Source organism: Pristis pectinata, chromosome 1, assembly GCF_009764475.1.
Source record: "Pristis pectinata isolate sPriPec2 chromosome 1, sPriPec2.1.pri, whole genome shotgun sequence".
In the NCBI taxonomy this organism is placed as follows: Eukaryota; Metazoa; Chordata; class Chondrichthyes; order Rhinopristiformes; family Pristidae; genus Pristis; species Pristis pectinata.
Window position 1 is genome coordinate 54,880,017 of NC_067405.1, and position 11,954 is coordinate 54,891,970.

An 11,954-nucleotide genomic window follows, 5' to 3' on the forward strand; every position below is an offset into this window, starting at 1 on the left:
CAAACAATTTTGCAAGTTGTTTTTGGAGTGAAATTGTATGAAAACCCTTGCAGATAACACTTGCAGAAGTGTACCTTTCGTTAACCTGCTGCTAAAATGAAGACAGTTGTTACAGACTGCAAACTCATTAATAGAATGTGTATGTACTTCAACAAATGGGTCTGTGCTTAGTTGAACAACCACCAGTTCGGAATAGCTGATCTGAATGTACATCAAATAGAGTTTTTTTTTGATTGAGTTCATGGAATCATAAGGTTGTATGGAACAGAAACAGGCCCTTCAGCCCACCATGTCCATGCTACCTGCTGTACCTGTACTGGTCCTATTTACCTGTATTGGGTCCATAGCCTTCTATGCTTTGACAATTTCATGTACCTGTCTTGTTGCTGCTTAAATATTGTGAGCGTATCTGCTTGCACCACCTATAGGCAACACATCCCAGATTCCAACCATCCTCCATGTGGGGAAAAATTCTCCCTCAGATCCTCTCTAAACCTCCTACCTCTCACCTTAAACCTATGCCCTCTTATTTTTGACATGCCCACCATGGGAAAAAGATATTTACAATCTACCCTATCCATCCCCCTCTTAATTTAAAATACCTCTATCACATTGCCCCTCAGCCCCCTCTGCTCCAGGGAAAACAAATCCAGCCCCTCCAGATTCTTCTTCAAACTGAAATGCTCCAATCCAGGCAACATCTTGGTGAACCTCCTCTGCACCCTCTGAAGTGCAAACACATCTTTCCTGTAGTGTGGCGACCAAAACTGCACATAATACTCCAGGTGTGGCCTAACCGATGTTTTATAATGCTGTGACATGATATCCCAGCTCTTAAATTCTATGCTATGGCCAATGAAGGCAAGCATCCTAAACAAAATTGTATTACATTGAATTATTTTACTAAACTACGTGTTCCTGTGCCATGTTGTTCACAAGTAAAAACGAAGTTTGCTCAGTCTGGGAAAGTGAGTTCCCAATTCTGGTGAAGGGTCCAGGTCCTGAAAAATTAACTGTTTCTCTTTCCACAGATGGTCCTTTGACCTGCTGAGGATTTTCAGCATTTTCTGCTTTAATTTCAGATTTCTAGCATTGGCCGAGTTTTTGATTTCCCTTTGCAACATCTTACTGTGCTCAATAAATAGACATAGAGGTAGAAATGTGCCCTGAGCTGCTTGTGCTGAACATGCAACACAATAGCAGCTGCAATTTGTATTCCCCTTTCAAAATTAGATTTTGCAGCAGTCACTGTGAGCCTATTTAACTCAACCCACCAGGTGATTTAATGCTGCGTGATGTTAAACATTCTATTTCATAAAATGGGAGTATTTGTGGTGCCTTTTAATCTCGTCTCTTTTTGACCTTACAGAAAAGAAGATGCTGGCAGAACGGATTCCAGTTCCATCCAGCCCTGTTCCCATAGCGACCATCGATCTTGTACAACACCACTCAGATAGCATTATGCCCCATCTTGAAACTAAACGCCCTCTGAAAAAGACCAAGTACCAAGAGGAGCAGGAAGACGTTACAAAACCAGCCTGGGCCATCAGTTCATCGCCTTGGGTCACTATTGTGTTCGCCCTTTATCAGGTTATGGAGATGGCAAAGCTGGCGAAGACAGATGCAGCTATTCAACATCAAGTTCTACAGGTTAATTTCATTATACTACAAAATCTCACTCTGTTTGCATAGATTCATTTTAAAAGAGCTTAGGATGGAGATAGTGAACACATTGGTTCTGTCGCCCCAGAATTCCCTCGACTTTTGATATGTTTCCTGATAGTCTGGTATTCAAGAAATTGATAACAGTAGTAAATAGGGAGCACCAGACTGACATCATCAATATTGGGGAATTTATTCCTCTCCTTAGGCATTCCTTGGGGTCAAGAATGATAAGTTGACTCCAGTTATGTGGGCTCTGAGTAGCTGGTGAGATTTGCAGACTCTGCCACAGGAGGTGCTTGATGAGGCAGGCAGCTGGGTAGTTTGGGAAGCGACATGCTCCTCCAGTTTTGTTTGGCTCCCACATGTTCCTGAAAAAGAAGCAAAAGTTCTCACTGTCACTCTGGAAGCTCCTTCTCCATTTTGAGCTGTCACAGGGCAGGAATTTCCATACTTTGGTGAGAATGTAACATTTGTTTCCAAGGCTTTGAGAAGATCCTTTAGGCAATTTTTTTTTCTGTCCTCCTGGTATTGGATCTAAAGACTCCATTTTGAGAGTCTACTGTCAGATATGCAAGTGACATGGTCCATCCATTAGTGCCAGCCTCAATGCTGGGGTGATGTTGGCCAGAGGGAGGAAACTTTCGTTGGTTCACTTATCCTGCCAGTGGATTTGGAGAATTTTGCAGAGAGGGGGTTGGCTGTATGTTTCTGCCATAGGTAGTCCGTGACTCTGAAGCATACGTGATGGCTGGGATTACTGCTGTCCATTGGACAGGGTTTGAGGTGTTGATCTTCAAACTCTCGTTTCCACAGGTGGCTGAAGGCAGACCTGACATTGACGTCTGCCTTCATGAGTGATGGATTCCAAGCTATGAAAGTGGTCCACATTTTCCAGGGCCTCATAATGGACCTGTACTTTTCAGGGATGGTGTTGTGCAGTTAGGACAGGTTAGTACTAGGGCAATGGTAACATTACATTTAGAAAATCATTGTGTAATTGGATCGAGTCTACACTGATTAATGATGGGCAAATCAGTTGAAGTTATTGGGATAATAGATAGATGCTTACTTGGGAGTTCCACAAAGCCTTTGATAAGCCCTGTATTCCAGTGTTTAGAAAAAAAGCAGGATGATCTCATTGAAATATGAAACAGTTTTTAAGGGGCTTGACAGGGTGAATGCTGGAAGAAATTTCTCCCAGCTAGTGACTCTACATTGAGGAGATCTCGGGCATTAAGGGGTCAGCCGTCTTAGGAATGAGATGAGGAGACATTTCTTCATTAGAAATGTGTGTATCTTTGGTATTCCCTACCCCTGAGGATACCGTTTCTGACTATATTTAAAACCTAGGTCAATGGATTTTTCAGTACAAGGGGAAAGGGATATGAGATGAGTGTGGGAAGATAGATCTGAGGTAGAAGATCGGTACTGGTTTTATTTAGTGAAGAAGACTGCATGGCTAAATAGTCCACATTTGCTCATATTTCTAATGTTCTTTTATGGCTTTACAAAGGTCATCTGATTTTCTGGTTTACATTTTGCTTATTTTGAATCAAAACATTGATTGAACTTAGCTGCAAGGAAATTTCCTTTACCAAAATTAAAATATTATAATAATTGACTTAGTAAGCAGCAAGTAATATGTTAACTGTGATCGTCTTCACAAAATATAATGCTGGAGGCTGTCAGCTGTCAGCTATATCCTCGGTACTTTCTCCAAACTTAATTCACCCATTTCTACATGGAATTGAAGGTGTTACTGGATAATGATGCTCCTGTAGATAGGGAAATAAACTGCTGCCTACTTGAAACTGCGTAACTTGCCCAACTTAATTCTAGAATATAGACTGCCATTCTATAATTATTAATAACGTCAATATATTTCCTAATCTTAACATGGCAGGGTGGTGTAGTGGTTAGCGTAATGCTATTACAGCGCCAGCGACCTGGGTTCAATTCTGGCCGCTGTCTGTAAGGAGTTTGTACGTTCTCCCCGTGTCTGCATGGGTTTCCTCCAGGTGCTCCAGTTTCCTCCCACATTCCAAAGACATACAGGTTAGGAAGTTGTGGGCATGCTATGTTGGCGCCGGAAGCATGGTGACACTTGCGGGCTGCCCCCCAGAACACTCTACGCAAAAGATGCATTTCACTGTGTGTTTTGATGTACGTGTGACTAATAAAGATATCTTATCCTGAGGGGCTTCATTGGGACATTATTAAACAATTATTAATGCAGAGCTACTGAGGTAGGTGATCAACAGTATATTTGAAGATGGAGGACTTGAGGAATGTGCTGTAGGCTGAAAGAGAGATTTAGGGAGGGAATTCTAACTTAGAACCTTGGGCTGAAGGCATGGACGACAATGGTGCTTAAATTCAGCAATGATCAAGTGGCCAGAACGGGAAGATAACTTAAAGGATTATAGTGTTGGAGCAGATTTCAGAGCTAGGAAAGGATGAGGCCATGAGGGATTGGTAACAAGGATAAGTTTTATGATCCACATAGTATAACTGGGAGCCAGCATGCATGGACGTGATTGAATACCATGTCTTGGTGTGGGTTAGGGCACTGGCAACAAGTGTTTTGGATAGCCTCAAGTTTGTAATAGAATTGCATGAGGGGGGCTAACACAAGCTTGTAATTGGAATGGTTAAGTTTAACAAAGATATAGATGAAGGTTTGAGTGGCAGACAAGCTAAGAATGGAATCAGGTGATGCTACTGAGGGAAAAATAGATCTTATTGATGGCACAGATGTTATGATATGTAATTGTTGAACTCTTTTTTAAACAGTTTTACAACAGTAAATTTAGTAAATAGTACACCTCAAGATTTCCATTGATTTGCTCTCCTGTCCACTTTATCTTGTTTAGATGGCATATTGATGAAGGGGTTGGTGGAGGCAAGGGACAGCTGGGTAATTTTGAAGAGTGAGCATCTTTCTGATTTTTTTTATATATATATAAATGTGGACCCGGTCAGGCATGTGCATTACTTACTTGAGGTTGCATTTGTCACTTAGTGATAAACTTAGACTGTGGCATCAGAGGCAAAGCCTCAAAGAGATGGCCAACCTCCAAATCCAAGTTTTAATTATTCACCCTGAAGCTGAATGATGATGTAATTCCTTTTGATTTCACCCCACCTCTGAGCAGCTATTCACCCACAAGCATCAGAATTGGTTCACAATCTGGACTTTGATGAGCAATGCTAATTGTTTTTTGGTTCTGATCGAGTAATGGAAAGTAACCCAGTCGTCGCTTCCCATGTTCTTTTCTCTGCCTACTCTCAGCAGTTGTTTTTGTCAGCTGAAAGCATGCCTAGCTATGTAGCAGCTAGTTAGTGGTAACTACATGGAAGTCAGTATTGGTTGCCCAGTGGCCTGGCATGAAGTGGAGGATTTCTCTGAGCCTGGGAATGAAATTTGAAAGCTCCGAGGCAAAATATACAGTTGTTTTAAACCAGGTGGTTTAGTGTCATTTGGAGCTGGTTGGTTACCCCGCTTCTCAGTCTGGCAAGCCCAGAGGTTTTCAGCTGTGAATTTCCGATTTTAAAAACTGCCAACAATCCTATCTGTGAGATAGTATTACACCTCATTAGCAATATGACCCAGGAGGGAAGTGGAGAAACCTATGCTATGCCAGTAGGCATCAGTAGGCAGCTGGGTGCTTAGAATAAAGACAGCTTCCAGATCACTTGCAGCATATTTTTTCATATGTTTCTTTACAACGTAAAAGGCCATTTCAACACATCAGATCTATGCTGGCTCACAGAACTATCCCATTCCCCCACTAATTTTCCCTGTAACCTATTCTTCCCATATTCCTATCAATTCCCCCCCAGACTTCTACTACTCACCTACACACTGGGGGTAATTGACATTGACCAATTAACCTGCTGAACTTCAGGTCTTTCAGATGCAGTAGGTATCCAGAGCAGCCAGGGAAACTCATGCCCACAGAGACAGCTTTGGAGGTCAGGATTGAACCTGGGTTGCTGGAGTTAAGGCAGCAACTCCACTGGCTGTGCCACAGTGCTACCTGGGGATTCATCAAAATGAAAAGACGTCAGTGTTGCACCACTTACCTCTCGGGTAGTTGACTTGTTTGTGCAATAGCTGCTCGCTGTATGAAACTGCCTTCTCAAGTTTCGTTTACCCGCCCTAAAACAACCTGCACATACAGCAGCACGAACCCCATCTCACGGCTTTGCATCCCATTCCTGTATTATGCTGTCATAATCATCTTGTCCCCTTAGCAAGCCAATCAGAAGCACAGGAAGAGCAGCTCAAGTCTCTGATTGGAAAATGCAACATGCTGAATTATTTGTGACAGATTAGTGCCTTAAAGTTCATCGCAGAACCCCACTAATTCATAAATTACCACACAGTGACCAGATTTGTCAACGTCCAAAGAACCTTCTGTATTTGTAAGGATGTGTCTTTAAATTTGGCTCACACCTGTTTCAATTTAGAGTTGGGTGTTATGGCAGCAAATATATTGGTCTGCTGAAACATAGGATAATGAATAATCATGAGGGAAAATGCATTAAATGCTCTTAAAATATATGAAAATGTTTTTACTGATGTGTATGATTTGGGGGAATTAAGAAAAAAAAATCAAATGCTCTGATAAACCCAGTGGGGATTTTTTGCACTTTGACATATAATTGACTTTTTGTTTGCAGATATGTTTGGGGAGTGTCTTTAAGACTCCCAGCTGAATTCCTTGATAAGCTTTCATTGGAGTAGTCATAACAATTCAGTTTTTAATTACAGAGCCAACAAAAAAAAATTATTCATGACTCACTTGCAAAGCCTCAGCCAAAAATTAAAATGAATGCACAATCGGCCACCGTGGCAATATAATCACTGTAAAAACTTCAGTTCCACAGCAGAGGGCAATGTAGTAGCTCTACTGCCTCGTAGCTTCTAAACACCGCTGATTGGTAGACAGAGAAGACTTTAGGAGGGAGCTATTGAAGTATAATGACCTAACTTTCATATTGCAAGAGGGTGTGATTGATATTATGATTCATCTAATTGCATTTTAAACACTAGCCATGTCAACATTTCAAAAACTATAATGGTTAAACATATTAACTCAGTGGGAGAGATTCTTGGTAAATACATACCTTTCCATTTGTCTGGATTTTGAAATTGGCAGTTATGATTTAATTTGTCTTTATTTTCATTGTAGGAGGCCAATGACAACCCGGTAACTCCAGACCCTTGGCCATTTGGGGTCTCAACACAGCCTGAACCTTCACATGCTTGTAGCAAGCAAATAAAGACAGATGTCCCCATCGCTACCTCTAGTCTGGATGAGCAGGTCAGCGTAAACCAAGAGAAGGGAGTCAATCAGCCAGAGTTGCCTAAGAACTTTATCCCCCTGCCAGGAAATGGAAACCCAAATATTAGTCCAGATTCACCTCACCAAACAAGCACTCAACCAAGTCAGAAGAACATTTCTTCTTGATTAAACTTATTCAGATGTTTTAAAAACAATGCATTTGGTTTTCCCTGATGGACTTTAAAAAGAAAACTAAGCAAAGGAAAATTTTTCAAGAATGCATTGTTCCACAGTATGCCCACATTATCAATATGGCATGAATGGCTAATGTACATTTCAGAAATGACAAGGTTCTACCATGATTTTTTCTGTATTTGGGACATCAATAGCAGACATACTGTAAGTGCCTGTTCATGTACAAAGGACATATCCTAATATGAAAGTCTGTCTATCCAAAATGCTCAATGTTTGCCTCAATTTTTAAAACCTTGCATTGAGATGTTAAAATGTAGCTATATTAATTCTGGATGAAACAAGCATTGTACTTACAAACCAAGATGACATTACAATGTACAAAAATGTCCAACCAGGAAATATCATATCCGTGAAGTATATTTTTGTTGAACATCCCATTCAACTCAATGAAAATTTAAAAACTTGGGCCTGAGCAGAGAAGCTGTTTGTTGGTAAGAGTATATCCGTCAAAATGATTCTGGGCATCCCTTAAGTATGTGCTAGAAATACAGATGAATGGAAATTGCCTTCTTTCAACAAGTCGTTGCACTAGGTAATATCTGTATTCTAACTTGAATGATGACAGTAAGAATTAGGAAAGCTCATCTTTAAGTTACTGATGGTTTGATGCTATGATTCTTGCTGTAGTTTTAGCACTGCTCCAGTTTTCATTTGAAATGTGCAATGTAATGCTTCAACATTTCTGCTGTACAATTCTGGCAGCACTGTTCCCAGTTCCTTGTGTTTAAATATTTTGAGGAAAATTTTCTTCAAGTTTCTCTGGCAAACTTGGGTTCAGAATTTTCTCTGGCAATTAATGAAGAATCCACAATGTATTGTTAGTGGCCAAAACTAAACTGTCAAAACCAAAGTTTCTTCTCTCATCCTAGAACACAAAAGAGTTACAAGTTAAACATGTCAAAATATCTATTTATCTTTGAGGAAAGAGAAAACAGTGGCCCGAATTTTGCAGTTTTCAGCAGAGTACTGGTACTCATTGCTGATCTTGAGAGAATTTGCCCACAAAGATCTGCCAGTCCTCTTTTTCAGACATCTGTTGCCATCATTAAAGGGATCCTTGGCATCCAGAACGTTGATGTATTAGATTGGCTGAGCAGCCCAATCACATTAAAACAATTCTCAGGAAGAAAAGGAAAATGTTAAACTGATATGATATGAAGCATCATATAGGGCAGAAATTAAAATGTCAAACTTTATTGAAAAAAATTACTAAAATTACTTAAAATATTTATATGACAGAATTTCAAGTACAAATACAATCCATAAATTAATTTTTGTAAGGATAAGTTCACTAAGCAGTAACTGTGGTTTAGTGATTAATGATATTGTGAGATCTCATGCAACAATGCATACATAATATTTTTGAAGTATTTTACATCAGTTTGTAAATACTTAAAATTTTCATCAATTCAGCTAAATTTCCCTGATTACACAGCACCCTGGTGAGGTGGAATGAAATGGTGACCCCAATTTAGTGATTTCCGCATTAAAAATACGCATACTTGCAAATCTTTTAGCTGCTGTCAGTTTTACGTTTCAAGGAAAGTAAATGCTGATGGTGTTACCTTTAGTATCATCCCACAAAATCCAGGCCATCAATATAGGGTTGTAAATTGTACACAGGTTACTCAATAACGTGCATTCAAAGATGCTGTGTTGCTAAAATTTGTATCTCCTTGCTTATAACTGAAAGGAAATGCAAATTCTGTAGGTAAATGTCTTGGGATTCAACTTTATCATAAAATCTCAGCAGTATTTTCTGTGTATTGCTAAGGAAGGTAGATTTGAGTTTGAAAATGACTCTTCAAAAAGAACAGTAAGTCAATACGGACAGTAGTCTTGGTGGTGGTTGGGAATCGGGATGCGGGAAGATTCAGAATGGTGAAGGCAACTTAAGTGAAAGAGAAGGTACTAGGTTACAAAGGAACTCAAACTTAATACTTGATAGCTGGTAGTCACGCACATCTAGGAAATTAATGACAGTTGTGGGAAATCCAAAGTATGTTTTAAGCCTGAAGGTTTATTTTTAAAACTGAACAATTTTATGCTCGTACTGTTTGAAGTCTTCTTCCTGTCAATAAATGGACTTCAGATCACAGCAAATTGCATCTGAATGTTTGAATTGGCAGTAATGAGGATTGACTCATTTTTGCTCTGATGTAGGTAGGGTGTGGAGACACAAGAGACTGCAGATGCTGGAATCTGGATCAAAAAACAAAATCAATCTGCCGGAGGAACTCAGCGGGTCAAGTAGAAACTGTGAGGGAGAGGCACTGTCGATGTTTCAGGTCGAGATGTTGCATCAGGACTCAATGGAGGGTCCTGATGCAGGGTCTCAACTCGAAACATCGACAGTTCCTCTCCCCACACAGATGCTGCTCAACCCATTGAGTTCCTCCAGCTGTTTTTTTTTGCTGTCGGTAGGGTGTGGGATTTGTATAGTTTGTAAAATAGTTAGTGCCTTCAGTCTATTAAATTAACAGTATTTAAAAACTATATTGATTTTGTAGTGGCTTTTTGCATGTTGATATTTTGGGATTGTTTCTGTAGAGTTATAAACTATTATTGAATTGTACAGCAATTGTGTTAGTTCTGAGAATATTATGTTAAATTGATAATTTTATTAATAAAAATGCTGTTTCAAATGGATTTGTGATTGCATTTTACATTGAAAATGGGTTAATTGCCATTTATAACGAAACAGAAAAATATTGATTACAAACAATTTCATCAGTATTGTTTCTGAGCCTCAAGTCTTAAATGAAAACCTAGTCTAAAGACCTTCATTTAATCAGGATGAAAGAAGCTAAATTTGTCCAATTACACCAAGGCAAGCATGGAGAATGTGGGGCATTGATCTTAAAATTCAATTGATAATGATTATACTGGTAAGTAACATTTTTAAAAAATCTTTTATGTTGACATAAGTTCTAGATCATTGAAATCAGAGTAATACTGTTTTGGTAATGCTAATTTTTAGTCCACCCACAGGAGGGAGCTGTTGCCTCAAACTTTTACAAGTATGCCTGCTCTCTCCAGAGGTAGGATGAGGATCCAGTCAATTACAACAAACTTGCCTAATGAGACTACCATTTCATCACATTACTCTGAATAACTGCAACAGAGATTTTCACAACCACAATGGATCATGTTTTGGCTCATGAATAAGATAATTTATATATGGAAATAGCTGATGTTAGCTGCACTTTCTCATTTTTTTACACACAAATTTCATTCTCCAACAGCCTGAAATTAAACTCTAGTAATTACACAACTTTCCTGAAATTCAGGTTCTTATGAAGAATGTGGCACAATTAAAAATACATTTTCAAAAATGATATCAACAGTGTTTTTAGTTTCACTAACTCCAAAGAGTTTACCACTTTAATCTTGATATGAAACCAAATTTTAAAAAATGTCATCTGGTGTTTGTATTAAATTAGTCTGCCATTTGGAAGTGAGAACTTGATTTGAATTTCACGTGCAAAGCTAGGGGAAGGAGGATGTCAATGGTCTGAAATCTGAACTCAGAATATGTGATGTGTATTTAGATTTTCAGTAAACTTTCAATAATGTATCACACGTGAGGCTGGTCAACAATATTACAGCACATGGAGCTGGAGGTAAGATACTGGCATGAACTGAGAATTGGTTAAACAAAAAGCACAGAGTGGGAATAAATGAGTTTTTCTCAGATTGGCAAACTGTGACTAGCGGATTAGTGCTTGGGCCCCAGTTGTTCACAATCCATAACAACAATTTGGCTGAGGGGAACAAATGTAATATTTCCAAGTTTCCTGATAACACAAAACTAGGTGTGATTGGGAGTTTGAAGGAGGATGTAAAGAGTATTCAAGTGGATATGGATAAACCAAGTGGACAAGAACATGGCCAATGGAATACAATGTAGAAAAATGTGAGGTAATCCACACAGCTGCACAAAAGAAAAACAATATATTTTTAAATAATATAGAGAAAAGCAAATAGTGTGGTGGCCTACCCCAGAGGCCTATGGAGGATCAGTCACTGAATTCATTTAAAACAAAGAATGATAGATTTCTGGATATTAATGGAATTAAGGGACACTGGGTAGTGCAGGAAAACAGATCAGAGGTAGAAGACCAGCCATAATCTTTATGAATGGTGGAACAGACTTGCAGATCCACATGGCCCATTCCTGTTTTTAATTCTTATGCCCTTGTCTTTGAGGGAACCAAATAATGAAGAATTTTCTTTTGTATAAGTTTGATTTGGTAAATAAATGTCTCAAATCCAAAGATTATATAAAGCACATTGTATTCCTGCTCTTTTACTTCACAACATGGTGTGAAAACAAGAGAATTTCCCCAGGAGAGAAGAAAAGGCAAATTGTCAGCAAGCTACTTGGAATAAATGGATTGCAATTGCAAACTGGAACATGGCATTAAATTTGAATTTTTGAACAATATCTGTTCGAGACATATTCAGATGATAATTCCATTTCATTCTATGCATATTTTGATTTTCTGAAATAAAGGAAAATCTCCATCAGTGTGAATGGCTGACTATCAAGTTTTCATTGTCCTACATGTGTGAAAAGAAATTTCTCATCTGAGTACTAAATAGCCTACCCCTTATTTTGACCCCTTGTTCTAGATACTAAAATACTTTTAAACAACATAATTTTTACTTAATTTAGTAGAATGTTACTTTGATCAAATGAACTCCTACAAATCCTTTATTGTTCAGTTTTAATCAGAGCAC

The 11,954-nt window shown here is 38.8% G+C and overlaps 1 protein-coding gene across 4 annotated transcripts in view; it reads left to right on the forward strand.

Moving 5' to 3' along the window:
* The window catches only part of mfsd6b (major facilitator superfamily domain containing 6b), a 52,543-nt gene extending 42,683 nt beyond the window's left edge, over window positions 1-9,860 (forward strand). For all 4 annotated transcript variants that reach the window (XM_052024310.1, XM_052024319.1, XM_052024302.1 and 1 more), the window contains 2 exons: window positions 1,370-1,650; window positions 6,864-9,860. In XM_052024310.1, coding sequence (XP_051880270.1) covers window positions 1,370-1,650; window positions 6,864-7,142 — 560 coding nt within the window. In that variant the 3' untranslated portion in view covers window positions 7,143-9,860. The remainder of the gene's footprint in view (window positions 1-1,369; window positions 1,651-6,863) is intronic.
* Window positions 9,861-11,954: the final 2,094 nt, after the last annotated feature.